The sequence below is a fragment of the Phalacrocorax aristotelis genome, chromosome 5 (assembly GCF_949628215.1).
Source record: "Phalacrocorax aristotelis chromosome 5, bGulAri2.1, whole genome shotgun sequence".
In the NCBI taxonomy this organism is placed as follows: Eukaryota; Metazoa; Chordata; class Aves; order Suliformes; family Phalacrocoracidae; genus Phalacrocorax; species Phalacrocorax aristotelis.
The window spans coordinates 18,513,683-18,531,028 of record NC_134280.1 but is presented as its reverse complement, the minus strand read 5'-3'; the positions used below and the strand labels follow the sequence as shown (position 1 = coordinate 18,531,028).

Sequence of the window (17,346 nt, the reverse complement as noted above, 5' to 3'; positions counted from 1 at the left end):
ACGCGTGGGGCCGTGGTTCATCCCTTCACCCTAGCCCATGTGCCCAGGCCCCCACGTGCCACTGTCTGCCATGTCCCTCTGTCACAGAGTTGCTGTGCTGAGGGGTTGGTGGCAGGAGGGGTGGGAATGTGGTGGCAGCTGTTCCCCAGCTCTGGCAGGTCAGTTGAGCTGAGACAGCTCTCAGCCAGCCTGTGACATTCATGGTGTCATGTGGGGCAGATGCACTAGTGGAGGCCATTGCACACCCAGACCCTTCTGGGCTGGTGGGGCAGGGAAACCTTGCCAGCTTGGCTGGCCTGGGAGAACCTGTGGGGAATGTCCTGTCGCAAGGCTGGGAGTTGAGGCCCAAGGATGGCTTTTTGCAGCGCTGGGACATGCAGAATTAGTTTGGCTCTTTCTGTGCTGGAGTTTCTGCTGCTTTTTTTCCCAGCACTGAGCTCCCTGGGGCGTTGCTGTACCCCTAACATTACCTTTCCCCAGGAGCTGAACAAGCGGCTGACAGTCCATGTATCATCCTTCCTGCACCACTTGTCCAACCTGATGTGCCCCTTGCTGGCAGGGAAGCCAGACAATGCCACCTCCTTCTCCTGCCACCGTGCTGCCGGTGGTCTCAGCCTACATATGAAGAGCGAACTCTCGGGACTGCCGTTCTACTGGGACTTCCACTGCTGCCCCGCTCCCGTGGAGATGGTGAGCAAAGATGCGGAGAGTCCGGGGAGGGGGACAGCCAAAACTAAGAATTGTCTCCTGACGTTTGAAGGCTTTTGGCTGGTCTTGGACCATAGCTGTAGGGTCTCTGGCTCTGCCTGCTGCCCCTCCTGAGGTTCACTGTCCCTGTTTCTTCCCTTTGAGGCTTTGCCACCTTGGTTGGTGCCTTGCAGTGAGGCAGGGATGGCCCAGCACATGCTGGGCATGTGCCCAGGCCCCCACATGCCACCCCTATGTGCCATGTCCCTCTGTCACCGGTGGCAGGCGGGGTGGGCATGCAGTGGCAGCCAGCCTCCAGCTCTGGCAGGTCAGCTGAGCTGTGACAGCTCTCGGTCAGCCTGTGACACTCGTGGTGGGCACTGCTGGGCAGCGGGGAGATGGCCAGTTTGGGATAATGCCCTGCCAGTGCCCTGCATAGCAGAGTGATGCCGTTCTCTTTTGGTGCACACCATGAAGCGGGGCACAGAGTGGTGGGTACCCCACCCCAAAGGAACCCACAGGTGATCTGTCATGACGGAGGGAATTAAAGCTGGGTCTCCCTGGCTTTTAAGAGGTTGCTCTTACCAGGGGACTGCCTAACATTTTGGGTTTCGGGAAGCAGCCCCTGGAGCCCGGTATCGTAAACTGAGCACCCCGGTGAGGGGCGGGGGTAGCACCTCGGCCGGACCCCTGGCAGGCGGGTTGGGCGCTGCGGGGCCAGGACTGCCCGGACCGGCCCCCCCCGCCCCCGGCACCCCGGAGCCCTGCGGCGCCGCGGCACAAGAGGGCGCCCGGTACCCGCTAACCGCCTCGGCGGGAGCCTCCAGCGGCAGCCCCGGCCCCGGGCCGGCCCTGCGGCTCCGCTGCCGGCGGGCGGCCGGGGGAGGCATTGCCCCCAATCCCCGACACCCCCCTCCCACCGAGTCCCCGGGCCCCGCTGCGGGGTGCCTTCCTTTCCCCCCCTCCCCGCCCGAATGGCTGATCTCGGCCATCACGGGGAGGAGAGCTGTGCTCCCCAGCTGCTGGGGGTGTCTGTCCTCGCTCTCAAGGTTGAACTAGGGAGCAAATAAACTCGGGGTCCTGCCTTCGCTCGCCTTTGGGACTTGCTGCCCCTCCCTGGGCAAGAAGCATGGAGGCTGAGCTGAGAAAGAGCAAAGCCCAAGCTCTCGGCTGGTAGCTGCTCCTCTCCCTTTGCCTGGAATAGTGCTGGATGGCTTCAAGGCACCCAGTGGGTGGGAAGCGGTTGGGGTGCTGAGCGTGGCTGGTGTGGATGCAGGAATGGGGACCAACTCTGCCCTGCTAAGCTCTACTCAGCACCCGGCCAGGAGCTTGAGACAGGCCCGGATCCCACCTGGCAAACAACTGCTTGCCCCGTCCCAGCTCTGCAACGAATGGTGCCCTCTGAGCACTTGGGTGGCCGATGGCCGTCACCTCTGTGGCTCATCCCTGGGGGTGAACAGAGCGCAGAGCCCACGGTGCGCTTGCCGTAGGAGCAAGGAGGTTTCATAAGCGATCCTGGGTTTGCTGCCCTCTCACCCGTTGGCTCAGCCTGGCCGCAAACACAAGGGGTGTGCTGGGGTGGGGGGGTGCTAGACACCCTCCCAGGGGCTGCGGGAGGTGATGGGCAGGAGGCTGCTTCTTGCACCTTGTGGGCCAGGGCAGCCCAGCTTGGCTCTGGGGCAGGGAACATGCCCAGGGCTCTGCATGGGTCTTGTGCGGACATGAGCTAAGGGTGGACATGGTGGGCTCCAATGGGGAGCTGCAGCCTGTGTAAGTCTTGTGTATTGGGATCCCTGCTGATTTTTATCTTGCCTCCTGTGAAAGTCTCTCCTGTTCCACAAGCTGCAGCTGGACACCTCGGGTCCTTCTAGTTTTTCTCCCAGCTGTGCCCGTTTCCTGTGTAGGAACATGCCTTGGGGTGTGCAGAGCTGTGGGGAGGGTCTGGGTGGCACACGGGGGGCTCTCTGCCTCCTAATGCACCCCAAATGGCAGGTGGAGCATTTCCCACCCCTGCACCCTGTCCCCATCAGGCTTCTCCCCACCAAAGTTCTCCCCTGCTGCAGCCTCCAGCTGTGAAAGGATGGGCTGGGATGGGGGGACGTGTCCTGCAGCATCCTACCTCCCTTATCCCAGCTCATGTCTTCTGAGTACTTCCCACTGGATTTAGGTGAGACATGGGGTATCTTGGGAAGCCCTGCATGACCTGGAGTGCAGCTCTTGCTAGGACCTTGCCAGCCGCCCTGCTTTGACCGTTCTTTGGACAGCTGCATGCATCCCTGGACCTTCCCTAGAGTGTCCCTCCTCCATCCTAGGTGTCCCGTCACCTTGTGCGGCCCCTGATTCGGATGAGCCTGGCGCTGCAGTACCAGGTGCAAGAGCTGACCTCCCTGCTGCTCCAGAAGGATGCTGAGATCGAAGACTATGTGGAGAGCGGAGCCATGCTCAGCAGAGGTGAGGAGGGATGCCTGGGGCCAAGAAAGGAGCGAGCAGTGAACGAGTTTCCTCCTTACTGTGGGGCTGGCGTGCTTTGCTCCCTCTGGCTATTACCCAGCCAGGCTTGTGTTTCATGTTCAGCCGCACCGGCAGCAAGACGGTAGCCAGAAGGCTGGGGACCAGCCCCTGGGGAGAGCTGGGGGAGGAACAGCCCTTGACTGGTAGCCGGAGGAGTTGGGGAGTCGCCAAGGGGCTGTCTGCTTCTCCGAGAGCACCTGGCCACTCCCCAGGAGCTGGCAGGCATGCCAGCAAGGGCTGGCCCTGGAGCAGTGTCAGGCTCCCTTCCCGAGCGCAATAGCTTGCCGAGTGCTTGGAGAGCAACCAGGGGCTCCCGGCTCTCCTCGCCGCGGGAAGCGCAGCCATGTGCATGGGCCCCCCTCCAGTGCCTAGCCTACCTTGCTGTCGGGGGATGGGTGGGAGGAAGCCTCCTCCAGTAGGATGTGGGTCAGGACCTGCCTGGGGGAGTCAGCCAGGAGGGGGGTGTTCTTTGCCTGTGGAGGTTGGCTGAGCACTGTTTTCTGGGTCGTCCCTTGCTAGGACCGTGCTCTGTCCTGCTGCCAGAGGTGATACCTGCCCTTCTGTGGATACCTTGCCCCCCAGGGATGTGGGGTCTGATGGGGGCCAGCCCTGACTTGTGTGCCATGGCCAGGAAGGTGATGTGGTCTAGAGCCTGTCCCATGGCAGGTACCCCACCACAAGAGCCTGGATCTGCTCTGCAGCTGCACTAGAGCTGTGCCGGCTGGCCATGCTCTCCTTTCTCCTGCTGTGTGCTGGCTCTGCAGGGCTCGGACCAGCCAGGACAGCACGGTTTGGGTCCAGGGACTGGTGCTGGTGGGCAGGCAGCCTCTCTTCTCCCTTGTCTGGGCAAGGCAGGAAGCTGGGAGGAAGCTTTGCGCCAGCGCTGCTGAGCAAAGCTGCCCAGGTGCTTCTCCAGACAACATCTTAGCAACGATAGGGAAAAATCAGTGCTTTGAAAGAGGTGCAGAGAAGAATGAGGATAACAGGGGTTTGACCCTGTCCTGCAAGAGGAGGCTATAGGCTGGCTTACCCCTCCAGAAAAGCAGCTGGAGACAAGCAGTCCCCTGTCCTGTGGAGCATGCCTGTGTGGTGCTCAGACCCAGGCAGCTCTTTCAAGCTGTGAATGGTGCTGAGCATGTTCTGCCACTGTCCCCTGCTCCTCTGTGTGGGAGGGTGCTGGGACAGGTGTGGGTGAGCTCTGGGCTCTGCTACCTGGCTGCTGCGTGCATCAACAGGCTCAACCCTATCCCTGTGGTCCTTGCACCTTCTGCGAACCAGGCAAGGTGTCCCTAGCCCAAGGGGCCTGCTAGCCTCTCCCACTGGCTCTGGGATGAGCGTTCTGGAACTATTCCCCTGCAGCACTCTTGCCCCCCGGGCAGGGGAAGCCAGGGTGGGAGGTCTGGCCATAGATGCCCCGGCTGATCCTTGCTCTCCATTACAGACCGCCTGCGGACAGATCCTTTCCGGGAGGAAATATTTCAGCAGAACTTCATGGCTGAGGTAAGAAGCGGTACAAGGCCTCCCTCCTTCATCACAGGGGTGGTGGAGAGCCAGTGCGAGCAGCCCCAGTGTGAGGCGTGCTGAACTGAATGGAGTCACTGGTGGGGATGGCTGGACTTGCCAGGAGAGGGGTAAAGCCCACTGGCTCTCTCATGGCCCTCCTTGTGTCCTTGCACCTTGTCTGCAAGGAGAGCAGAGCTGGGGGTGCACCTGGTGTGGCCGGATGGGGACCTGGCACCGTTTTTTGTCTCCCTCTTACCACTGCCTGGCTGCTGGGATTACCACGGGTGTGAGCTGGACTGGCTGCTCCGTGGGAGCATGCCATTGCTGGGGCATCCTCACCTGCCTCCTGCACTTGCCATGGACCTGAAACACTGGTGCTGACATCAGGCAGGGAGCAGGTGAATAAGGAGAAGATGGCTTCTTCTTTTGGTTCATCTGCTGCTTTTAGGGGTGGCTTTGCAGTGGCGCATTGTGGGGACAAGTGCCTTTCATTCTGTTATCTGTGCTGTGCCCACCACTCTCCCCTTGGCCCCGTTGGCTCTAAAATCAGACATGTGCTTTGCAGAAACTGGGGCTGGAAGGAAACAGTCTTGCCTTTCATCCTTTTTGATTGCTGGAAATAATCACAGAAGCACTAGAATGATTCAAACCAATGTGGCAAGATCAGAAACAATTGATACCCATAAATGCAAAAAGACTCAGGATGCTTCTGATTGTTCCTGTGCCTGCTGTGAAGGTGCAGGAGTGGGGAGCGGCGGTGTCTACTGGGGAGCAGGGAGTCAGCCAGGGTGTCTGTGGTGCCACATGGGCTTCAAGAGGACATTGCTTTGTGAGACACGTGCTGATGCTCTTCCACAGCCAGCAGAGTTTCTAAAAATTAGAGATGATCCCTCTTTTATATGAGAGGCATCACATCCAATGCAGGCAACTTTTGTTTCCCCCCGGTTATGATGGATAGAGATGAATTCACTGCTGGACTGCAACTTGGAGGTTGCCTAGGGACCGATGATCATGACCAGATTACATTCACCCTGGGCAAAGAAAGGACATTCCTAAACAGTAATTTATATCCTTCATGCTTTGAAAGGGCTAATTTCCCAAAGCAGGGGGAAAATTATGAGTGAAATCAGCTCAGAGGAAACATTTAGATAGAAAAATGTGAATGAAAATGGTGAGCGCTTTCAGAAGAATTTCAGAAGCCACAAAAAGCCACAATTCCACAATCAAGAAAGAGGGCAGCGCTGGCCGACAGCCCGTTCTGGTTCAGTGGCGAAGTGAAGGCAGCAATTAGAAATAAAAGAGCAGTTTATAACAAATGGGAGAGCGGGAGTAGATAGCAATCAATATAAATTAGAAATTATGAAGTGTAGAAAATGGATAACAGAAGCTAAAGACATCAGGGAAAAATCATGGCGAAGGACAGAAGGAAAGGCTTTTATTTAGTGTAGTAGGAGAAAACCCCAAGCTCCCAGCAACGGGGTAAGCTTATTAGTAGACAGAGGTGGTAAAATAATTGATACTGGAGCAGACATGGCAGAAGCAGTTGGTAAATGTTTCAGGGCTGTTGCTGGAAGGATGCAGGCAGACGTGCCAGGATTGGGGGATGATGAAGCATGTCTTTGTCCAAGGGTCGGCTGAACAACATCTGCTAAAGATGAACATCAGGCTTGAAACTCAGAGTCCTCCAAGAGCTGGTAGGGTGTGGGGCACAGGGGAAGGTGCTTGGTGGTGCCGGGCAGCTGCTCAGCCAGCTGGGTGGGCAGGAGGGGAGCAATGCAGCCCTGCACAAAGCTGTGCAAAAGTGGCTGGTGGGGAGCTCATCCGGCAGACGCTTAAAAGATGGGAGGGCAGTTGGCACTGTGTGTCCCAGGAACAGCCCAGGAGCAGCATCTTGGGTCCAGAGCACTGGATGGGAGGGTCTGGGAGATGTTCTCCCTCTGCATCCCCTGGCAGCCAGGTCTGAGCACTGCCACGGGGGAGAGGCCGGTGGAGGGATGCAGTTGTGCGTTCAGTCTGCCTGTGGGAATGTGTCATTTCTACATTCATCCTGTTGCTTTATAAACCCATTGATGATGCTTTTGGCCCATGCACCATCCCACGGCAATGAGTAGCTGCTGCCTTTGGTTTGAACGTCATTCCTCCTGATGCCTCCTAGGTCTTGTGTTAGTGAGGAACACTAACTTTGCAGCTCTCCACCACCAAATCTGGCAGTTCACCCCAGTCTCTTCTCTCTTCCTGCAGCAGAAGGGTGGGCTGGATGTCCTTGTTGTCTCTGGGCAGGTATTTTAGAGCCCCTGGGCGATTTTGTACTCCATTTGCCAGCTCCAAAAAGGAACATCAAGAGGGACTGGGGTCCCTTGGGACATGCTGTGGGGAGCCGGGAATGCTGTGACCGACTCCTGTGTCTGTTTTTTCAAAAAGACGCTGGACAATCAGAGCAGAGTCGCAAGAATGAATTGAGGGCTGGGGAATGAGCCTGGCATTGAGAGACTTGGAAGGGAAGAGCTCCGTCTAGCTTATCAAGGAGAAAATTGAGAGGCGCCTTGATTACAGTGTGTGAGGGTCTTTACAAGGAGAAAATGCTGGTTAGTGAAGGGCTGTCTTTAATCTCGTGGAAAGCAGCAGAGCATGATCCAGGCACCGGGAGCTGGAGCCAGGCAATTTGGAGCTAGGACGGGGGCACTTGGGTTTGCTCCCATGGGCAATTAGTGATCAGGGCATGCTCCCAAGGGCAGTGGTTGATCCTCCATCTCTTGATGTCTCCAAAAGTGGGCTGGGAGCCTGCCTGCAAGAAAATCAAGTTGCTGGCTCAGTCTCTGGGATGTGCGTGGCTGAATGTCAGTGGGCAGGAGGTCAAGAGGAGAGATCTGATGGTCCTTTCAGCCTCTCCCTCTGGGAAATGGGGCTTCAGGTTGTGGATGTCTGGTAGCAGTAAGCACCTCCTGGCTGGAAGGGGGCTGTGATGATATGGTGCAGGGCTGGCGGGATGCGGGGAAGGGCTCCACAGCTTTGCTCACTTCCCAAACCTTTGCTGCATCCCCTGTGGAGAGGAAAGGACCTACCAGTCCCCCAAGGCAGAGCTGCACAGGGACATTCCTGCCTCTTGGCTTAAACATGCCCTTTCCCTGGGCTTGTGTGCACTCGGCTGTCCAGGGCATTTTAACTAATCATGGGGAGTTTTCCAGCAAAGCCCTGGGAATATTTATACATTTAGGAAATGACGCTTTCACACACGCACTTTTTGGCAAGGGTTCACTGCTGAGCAGCTGCCTGGGCTTGGGCAGAGCTGGAGGGAGAGTGGCGGCCGCGCACGAGCTGAGGCAAAGCCGGCAGCTTTTATTGGCAAGCCCAGGGGTTCACACCATGAGAGGAAGGAGCAGGCAGCTGGAGATGGTTCAGCACCCCAGGGCTGCCACACCACCCTTCGCAGCAGCCTAGGACCCACTGCGTTGGGGGTATTTTGTCCCCAGATGTCCCTTTGGGTTGCAGAGGTGACCCCACAGGGCAGCATGGGGTGCCCACCCATGGTTTTGAGAGCTTGTCCCAGCCTGGCTATTGTTGGCATTTCGTGACACAGCTTCTGCCAGAGCCTGTGGTCTGGCCCTGCTAGGGGGCAGGATCTGGGGGTCCATGTGGCGCTGTGCCCCCTGCCCTGGGGAGAGCAGGGACAGGTACACCGGGGACAAACTCACTGATACCATCAGTGCAAATATAGCCCCTGCACTCCAGGATGCTTCACCCTGCATATTTTTATCTGCTGCGGCCAGTGCGCATGGGGGCGGCTGCTCCGTGCCTCTGCAAGCCAAGCGCGGGACCTCGGCAAACAGGACGCAGCGGGTTCACGGCTCGACCCTGGAGCCCGGTGAGGAGGAGGAGGATGTGCCATCAAAACAAGCAGTGCCGGAGAGGAAGATAAACAAACAGGCAGCTTCCAGCGTGGCCCTGGCCAAGGGCGAGCAGGAGCCCCAAGCCAGGGCTGGCGGCAGTGCCGACAGTGGTGCTGGCTGACGTCAGGGCGCCTGGGGGTCAGTGTCCCTCTTATTGTTCCCCACCAGGGCTGGGACAGGGGCCAGGCGCCTGTCCCCCTCCTGTGAGAGGACATGGGCCAGCAGGGCAGGTGGAGGGTGGCCGGGGCACCTGCCTGCACACTGCCTGCCTCCAGCGCCTTGCCTCTCCTTTTTAACAGGCGCTAAAAATAAGCCCCAGGGAGCAGAGCTGCCGTGGTCTGGCCAAGGGCAAAGGCGGTGGTGGGCCGCACATTTTGCAGGGTGGGGACGGCATCCCTCAAACCCGCGCCAGCCTGGTGCGGTGGGGAGGAAACGGCCCTTTGGCTCCTTCCAGCGAGGGATGTTTTTAATTAGCACAAGGTAGCTGCGGCTTTGCAGCTGTGACCGGGCCAGAGTGGGGCCAGTGGCGTGGGCGCGACATGGGCTGCTCGCACGCAGGGTGCGTGGCCCAGGGGAGAAGATGCTGCGAGTGCTTGGCCAGGATGAGGTCCCTTGACCGTGGTGCTGGGGAAGGAGCCAGTGGCTGCGGCACTGTTGCAAGCAGGGCCAAGTGATGCAAAATTTGCAAGGCCCGGGGCAGGCTGGCTCAGGGCAGAGGTGGCAGCATGGGGCTGGCTTTTGGGGATGCTTGGATGAGCAGAGCAAGTTCTTGTGTGCAGATAAGTGTCTGTGCTGTGCTTGTCCAGTGAGACCCATGGGTGCCTGTGTCCTATTCTGCACTGGTGCCACTTGTGGGCTCCTTGCTTCATTCCTGAACAAGCCTTGGCCGTCCCATCTCATTGCTGCCCTGGGGTCCAGGTCCCATGCTGGAAACACGGTGGGCTGTGGCTGTGCTGTGGGGAGCAGGGCACGTGCTACCCTGCACACACATGTACACAAATAGCTCCGTGCTGCTGCAATCAGGAGGAGCAGAGGGACACTTGTGCTCAGCCTGAGCACGTGTGCAAGAGCACAAGCTTGTGCACAAGAGCAGGAGTGCACATGCCAGCACCAACAGGCTCAAGGGGCAGAGTGCCGCGTCTGATGGCTGAAGGGGATGGAGCCCAGTGGTGAGCACTTTGTGCCCCCAGTGGGGCGTTTGGAGAGGAGCACATGCACTCATCACTGCATGGGGTCTGACTGCTGCATGGGCACTGACCCCACCCCCACAGCATTTACCGTGGAGGCGCGTGGCAGGCGGCGCTGCGGCGTTATTTATTTATTTGCTGAGGCCCGATCAGGTGAGGGGGGCCCGACCAGGGCGTGCTTTCTGGGCTGCCACTGGCAGCCACAGGCTGCTTGCATGAGCAGTGAGTCAGTGGAGTCGCATGCTGCTAAAACCAAACTTGGCACGGGCACCCTGGGGCAGCAGCCTGCCCAAAATAGTGCCCAGACTGTGGGCAAGGAGTGAGCCCCCAGCAGCCAGGCTGGGGCCAGGCTGGCTGTGATTGCTCCATCCGTTGCCTCTGCCAGGGGTGGGAATGAGCCATGGCAGCAGCAGCTGCTGTCCCAGGAGCCTCACAGGGATGCTCCTGCTGGGGATGTGGTGGAGTTCACAGCCTGACCCCCTGTGACTGTGGCTGTGCCTGGCTGCAGCTCTGGCACTGCCACAGTGAGAAGTGGGTGGCACCTGGGCCAGGTACAGGCAGCTGCCTGCTTAGTCCCAGCAGGAGAAGCCCCAGCCCGTGCATGGGCACTGCCCGCGCAGTGCTGCCGAGGAGCAGCTCAGCTCAGGGGATGATTGATCTCGTGTCAGCAAGCGGTGGTTTGAGCCAGTGCCAGGCCTCAGCTCAAACAGGAGCATTGAAGGGGGAGAGCCCCTTCCCCCTCTGGAAGGCGGAGCAGCAATCGCCCTGCTGCCACCCCCGGCCCTGCTCCCACATTTTGGGCATTATTGGCCCCATGGCCGCAGGCAGCTGCCCAGCCCTGGGGAGCATGTGGGGGGCCGCGTGCAGCGTGCAGGTGTCTGGGGCCCCAGCCTTGCCAGGCTGAGCTCACTGGGGCTGTGTTTGGGTTAGAGGAGGGCAAAGGGGGGATGGCTGGTGGCCCCTTGCCCCTGCACCCCACAGCGGCCTGTCCTGGTGCTTCAGCTCAGGATATGGAAGTGGCTCCTACAAGCAAAGGACCTTTGGGGAGGAGAACAAAGTGGACTTTAATGGGTCTCTAAAGGCACTGCCCTGTGTCAGTAAGGGACGTGGTGGCTGTGCCCCAAATGGGCTGCCAGGTTTATTCTTCATGTCCCTGTGTGTCCTGAGCCCTTCCCCAGCTCCCCCCATGCCCCCAGAAATGCCTCTTCTCCTATGCTATCCATGAGCAGCTTTTTTCAGTATTTCTGAGAGCTGCTCCCTCCCTATCCCTCAGGCCAATGCCCCCGTAGCCTCTGCCAGTTGTGCCAGCCCATGCAGAGGTGGTACTGAACAGCTGGGTGCATTTGGGCAGGCAGCAGCACCCAGGGTGGGATTGCTCTGCACCCCAGGGGGCACAGCCATTGGATTCCTGAGGCTGCCTGCTCCCATTCCCCTCGGACCTTTGCGTCCTATGTATCTGCATAAGGAAACAGGACCATTCATGTATTTCTCTCTCTATTTATACCTCTCCCTTTCCGTATTTAGTGTGTGCGCAGGCGAGGGGGCAGTGAACGCCGGGGCCACTGATGTTCTTGGCTCCAGCGCTGGCTGGAATTTCGTCCTGGAATGTATCCTGAACCACTCTGAAAACACGAATAAATCTCTGTGTGTTGTGTGCGTATGTGTACACAAATATATAGACAACGTATAGACATTGAGCCGTATAGGGTATTTGTGAGCTTTGCTATTTAAAGGAAGGAGTAGTTAGAGGGCTCTCAGAGAGGCAAACACCTCCGGATCAAAGGGATGCAGGGCACTCTGCTAGTGGCCAGGCACCTTGGGAGATAGGTGGCCCTTGCTTTGTCCTCTCCAGGGAGCTGAAGGCTACCCAAGGTAGCATGCCCAGCCAGCCCTGAGCAGTGCTCTGATCCCTCAGGGGCTGCATTTCATGGAGGTGTCTGCTCCCTGGTCTTCAGGGAGAGCTCCAGAGAGCCAGCTGCTGTGCTGCTGACCCAGGCTGCAGAGCCTGGTGTGCAGCCAGATGCAGTAGGGCAAGGATATCACCCCTTCTGGGGCACTGGGTGGTCCAGGGCTTCCAGAGGGTCAGGGGTTGCCTCCTGAACATCAAGTGGTGCTCACAGCTGTTGAGGAAAGATGATGATGTGGAAAAGGAGAAAATAGATGTTGGGTACCAGTCCCAAGCAGGTGCTGGGCTGGGCATCTCCTTGGGATGCTAGAGCATCTGATGCTCATGGCTGTCTGGGGAAGACGATGAAAAGGGGAAGATGGAAATTGGATACCAGATCACAAGCAGGATGCTTGGCCATGTCAGGAGGCACCACTGGGTCTCCCAGCACCCCTTGGCTGGGGAGCGGCCTCCCTATTTAGCCCAGGTCAGGGTCATGCTGGCTTCTTGTCTTCTGGGTGCTGAAAAACCTGATATTTTGGGCTGAAAATGCCCATGTTTGGTCTCTGGCCAAAGGTGATGTGTTTGTGGGTGGGGGAAATTGGAGCAAATTCCTGCTGCAAGTCCTGCACGTGTGTGCAGGCGTGTGGATAGGGGAAATACAGTTTTCCTTTTGAAAAAAAAGCCCCACTTATTTTTATACAGAACTCCAGAAGGGCTGAAGGTGGAAACTTGGCCTGTCAGCAGCTGTCACAGGGGAACGGGTCCCTGCCTGAGTTTGGGGGGAAACCACAGCTGGGTGTTAATGGGACTGTTAATGAATTAATGTTGGCTGCTGGGGGCCGAGGGGGAAGCCTGGCTCGGTAGGGCATGTGTGTGTAGAACCCTGCCCGGCACATGGGCTCTGGCTCCCGGCATGGCTGCAAAAAGCCCCAGCTCTGGGAACCATGCACTTGGGGAGCTGTGAGTCTCCCCTTCCAGTCGTGTTTTGGTCTCTGGGTTGTGGAAACGCTTGGAAATGTGGCCTTGTTGTGGGGGAGAGGGTCCCAAACCAGAGAGCATGCGTGCCGCCAGCATGGATGTGTTTTCTTTTGACTGTGGGCATCTGCTGCCTGAGCTGGTGGTATTGCTTAATGCTGGGTCTCCTCAGATGCTGAAACCAAATCTTTAAGGCAATTTAAAGAAAACAGCAGGGAAGTTAAATCCCCCGAAGTTTATTTATAGGTTGTTCAGTCAGTGCAATATCTGCAGCAGTGCTGGTCTCTGCATGGCACTGCCCATCTGCAGCCCTTCTTGGGGTTACCTTTCTTTCTGTCTCCCCCAAAACATGGAGGAGCACCCATGTGAACCTGTGGTAAGCACAGCCATACTCCATGCTGCGGGCTCAGCAGTAGTTTTGCACAGCTTTCACACCTGGCTTGCTGGGGACAGCTCTGGAGGAGAAGGAGATCACGCTGACATTCTCAGCTGATGCCAGCATGGTAGGGGTGCGGTGGGGCTGAGGAATAGCACTGTAACCTGGTTGGACTAGAAATGAGAGGGAAATGCAGAGAGGGTCTGGGAAAGATAGAGCAAATTCTTCTCCATGGAACTCTCCTGCTGCGTTTGGGTTCAGGCTCTGTGGGTGAGATCTCAGCCATGGGGAAGCCTGTGGCATCTCCTGGGATTCCACCCGATGGTACCAGACAGCTGTTGAACCAAGATGAAAGAATGACCATCCAGAAGGAGGGATGACTGTGCTGAGGAAGGGATGACAATGTCAAAGAAGGGATGACGGTGCTGAGGAAGAAAAGACCACACCAAGGAAGGCCATGGCCATGCTGGGGAAAGGACGACCATGCCCAGCATGGGGTGTAGATGGACAGGTTCCCCACAGAAAATGCTGTTATGGATGGAGACAGAGCCTCCTCCTCCGCTGGGAGGAAGGCTGGAAGAGCCTGAGCTCTTCAGAGCTCTGCTTACTCCCCAGGGATGCTGTGCTTGCACCTGGGCTGCAGATGCTCTGCCAGCTCCAGTGTTGGGTGTCTGTAGGTGGGTACAGACAGACCCTCATCTCAGTCAGGAAACCTCTCTGGGCTGTTGGACTCTGTATCTTTCCTGGGACCCTGTGTTAGCCCTTCAGGGTCAAGCTCCAAACGTGCACTGGTTTGCCGCCCAGTGCCAAACCCAGCTGGTGGGCCTGAGGACTTGGAGAGGGCAGTGCCTGGACTCCTCTTGCAGCCCTGCTCCTCGTACAGGTGGGGTCTACACAACCGGCCCCCCATGCTGGAGAAAGTCCTGCAGAGGATCCCAGATCTCAGCTTGGAGGGACTCTGAGGCTCCTCTGTGCCCAGCCGCCAGCTCTTGGGGACTGGCTTTGGCTCTCCTGGGCCCAGAGCCCATCCCAACCCCATCCTAGATGGATGGATATCCCAAAACCCAGTAGTCCCAGGGGCCCCTGCTCTGGGTCCCTCTGGCTGAATGAGGTGGTGTGCGTGTGCCCAGACTGTCCCCTCCGGTGACTGTACAGTACACACAGCTAAATATATGTCTGTGCAGATACAGGAGCTCAGAGGGGCTGAGTGATGCTCCCTTTCTATACCTCTTTTCATGGGGAGAGCTAATGAGATTCATGTCATTAAAGGGCTGATGTTTTGTGGGATGGGAGCCATTTAAACGGGATGTGTCCTGGCTTAGTCATGGCAAATATTTACCAAAAAAAAAAAAAAAAAAAAGAGAATGAAAAAAAGGGACATACCATACAAAATTAGAGTTCTGAAAATAGTATTTAGAGCAAGTGAGAGAGAGGAACCTAAAACAGAAAATACAGCCCAGTCTGTTCAGGAGTCAGGGGAAAAAGAGAGAGTGAGTTAAAAAAAAAAAAGCCAGAGATAAAAAGAGAGAAACCTCGGCAGTAAAAACAGCATCTTGGTAAATAGACTATTAAAAAATTCTGACCTGCTTTATGGCTTTCTTGGCTGCCGTTCAGCTGTGCTGCCCTGGCCGGCACGGAGGGAAGGTAGCAGGAGCCGGCGTCTGTGTGGATGCTCAGAGCCCTGGGACACAGCTCCCCCCTCCCAAGCAGCCACGCGGGGCGTTAAATTTAGCCACATAATGATGGCCCTGAGGAGGCAGCCTTTTGTAGCCACACTGTAATTACTGCCTCGCTTATAAATTTTATTTTTCTTATTATGTTTCCTCCTCCTCCTCCGCTGGGGAAGGGGTGGGGGGGGTCTCCCACACCCCCATCAAACCCACAGCTCTCTGGGGAGCAGGGGGTACCACTGTGGGGATGGAGCAGGTCCATGGGATGGAGGAGAAGGTGGGAATGGCTGCCTGAGCCGTGCGCTGCCCTGTGCCGCCCTGTGCCGCTCCCCTGCCTCCATACAGGGCTCAGGCCTGCATTTGGGGATGGGGCAGACATTGAGCTAACCCTACTACGGCAGGGTCCACAGCCCAAAGCATGGGTGTCTTGGCCCCCCTGAGCCTTAGCATCACCCTCTCAGTGCTTGGGAGATGGATGTGTGCAGGCAGGACCAGGGGGTGCCCGGCAGGACTGTGGGCCTGCAGCACAGCCAGGTTGGGGAGACAGCTGGGACCCCACCAGATGCAGGGAGTGGCCGTCCAGCCCTGCTTGTTGGGTCACCAACTCCAGCCCTGCTCATTGGCAGAGGTGGGAAAGGCAAAAAGGGCAAGAGGGCTGGCCCCAGCCCCCTCCTCCTGCTGGGAGCGGGGCAGAGGGGACAGCTTCTCTCTGAGCTGGTGCAAGTGGGGGACAGCTTCAGGCCAGGCAAGAACGTGCCAGAAAAGGTCTCGTTCCCCTCTTGTTTTCCCAAAACAAAGGAAGCAGCCTTGCATTGCTGGAAGTCGCGTGCTTGGGCTGTGCTGGCTTGTTATCATCCGATAACCCGGCGACCCAGGAGCTGCCCTGCTCCTCACCCGTCGAGCCCGCACTACGGGATGCGAACAGCTTCCGCATGAGCTGCCCTTTGCAGAGATCCGTTTTCCGCTCCCGGGGCTGGGGGAGGACAGCAGCAGGGCCTGCTGCAGTGGCCCTGGCTGGCCCCAGGCTCACCGTGTGCCATGCACCATGCGCCCAGCGGGGAACTTGCCGGTGCAGGTGATGGTGGCTGGTGAGGGCAGAAGAAATGCAGAGGTAGCAGATGCCTTGGCGTGGCCCAGGTGCTGCCATCCCATGCAGGCTGTGGAAGGAGATTTAGGATTCTGCTGCATCTTGCTTTGCTCCATGCAACTTCCCTGAGAGCACCGTGGCCAGGCTCTGCTATGGAGTGGGGTGGCCAGTGTGCAGGGCTGGGGCTGGGGTCCTTTGGGGCACACAGTGTTGCCTTCAGGAAGGTACCCTTGCAAATTGCCAAGGAAGGCTGCGCAGCACTGGGAGTGCCTGCTTTCCCTTCCATCTCTGCCCCTTCTGCCAAACTCATGCCCTGGGCCCTGGGGAGGGTGCAGCAGCGCTGAGGTGCCGTAGGGACTTTGGTGGGTCTGGTGGTCAGGGTGATGTTCATCCATCACTGTTGGGAGGTGTTTGGGGGAGTGTCTCCTTGGCAGAGCTGTACATGGGGACATGTGGGACCACAGCAGTCCCACCCAGCTGAACCCAGGGGAGCCCGCTCATCGCAAAGCAGCCCCTTTCTCCTATCCCATGTCATAAGGGCTCTGTTCAGTGCTAGGATGACCCGAGGCAACCTCCATCCCTTGCTCAAGTGCCCGTTTCAGGGCAGGTGGGACAATACTAAATCAACTCCTTTAAAGCCTCCCGACCCACAGTCCCACAGACGTGCTGGTCTCCATCCCTCCTTCATCTCCTGTGGGCACACTAGGGGCTGGCGTGCTGGCCAGCTGCCCGGGCATGGGGCTGCCTCGGCTGCTGGCCAGGAGGCTCCTGGCCTGGATGGGTCCATGCCCCAACCCTCCGCCCCACTGCGGGGTCCGTGGCTTGTGCCGGGCGCCAGGGATTCAGCACCGAGGTGGTCACAGGAGCCCTCAGGGACAGCAGCCACTGCCTTGCCAGTGGTGGCTTGGGAGCCCAGGTGTAGAGAGCACTGGCGACTGGGAGACAAAGTGCCCTTTCAGCTAGAGCCCTGGAAAGATGTGTATGTGTGTGGAGGTTAATGCCCTTGGCCCCGGGGAGAGGAGGGGAGAGAGCATGGGCTGGCTCCATCCCCGTCGGGAGCTGGCCCCACACGTGTGCCCCTGCGTGTGCCTGCATGTGCCTCTGTGTGCAGGAGGCTTATGCATTTCCGTCTTGGTGTATTTATGTACGTCATGTGTGTGTCTTACTCATCGCTGTGTTTTTCTTTCCTTGTTCTTGGGTCTTTCCCCCACCCCCGCCATGGATCTATAATTCTTATGGCACTTTATTATTTCCTTTTTTTTTTTCCTTAAATCTCCAGTTTTGGAAGTTGCTGGCTCCTTAGGAAAATAAACTGTATTTTTAGTGTTTGTCTGCAAGGCTGCTGATCCCGCCTGCCCCTGCTCATCGCTTACTCACTATTTGTTTAAGCTTTTATTTTCCCCTTCGCCCTGTGCTGGGCGCGGGGGCAGCCAGTGGTACGCTGGCTGAGTGGAGCTGACCGGCACGGCAGGAGCACGCTAAAGTTGTCAATGAGCAAAAGGCAGCTCCAATCTGGCCTTTATTGAGGTCTGGGCTTGCGTAGTGCTGGAGCAGCCTGCCCTGTAATCAGCCAGC

At 57.8% G+C, this 17,346-nt stretch overlaps 1 protein-coding gene across 1 annotated transcript in view; it reads left to right on the top strand.

Annotated features, from left to right (window-relative positions):
* Window positions 1–17,346, top strand: part of SLC23A3 (solute carrier family 23 member 3) — a 51,595-nt gene that overhangs the window by 8,340 nt on the left and 25,909 nt on the right. Inside the window, exons 3-5 of the mRNA XM_075093218.1 lie at window positions 481–690; window positions 3,000–3,138; window positions 4,640–4,698. Of these exons, the coding sequence (XP_074949319.1) occupies window positions 481–690; window positions 3,000–3,138; window positions 4,640–4,698 (408 nt within the window). The remainder of the gene's footprint in view (window positions 1–480; window positions 691–2,999; window positions 3,139–4,639; window positions 4,699–17,346) is intronic.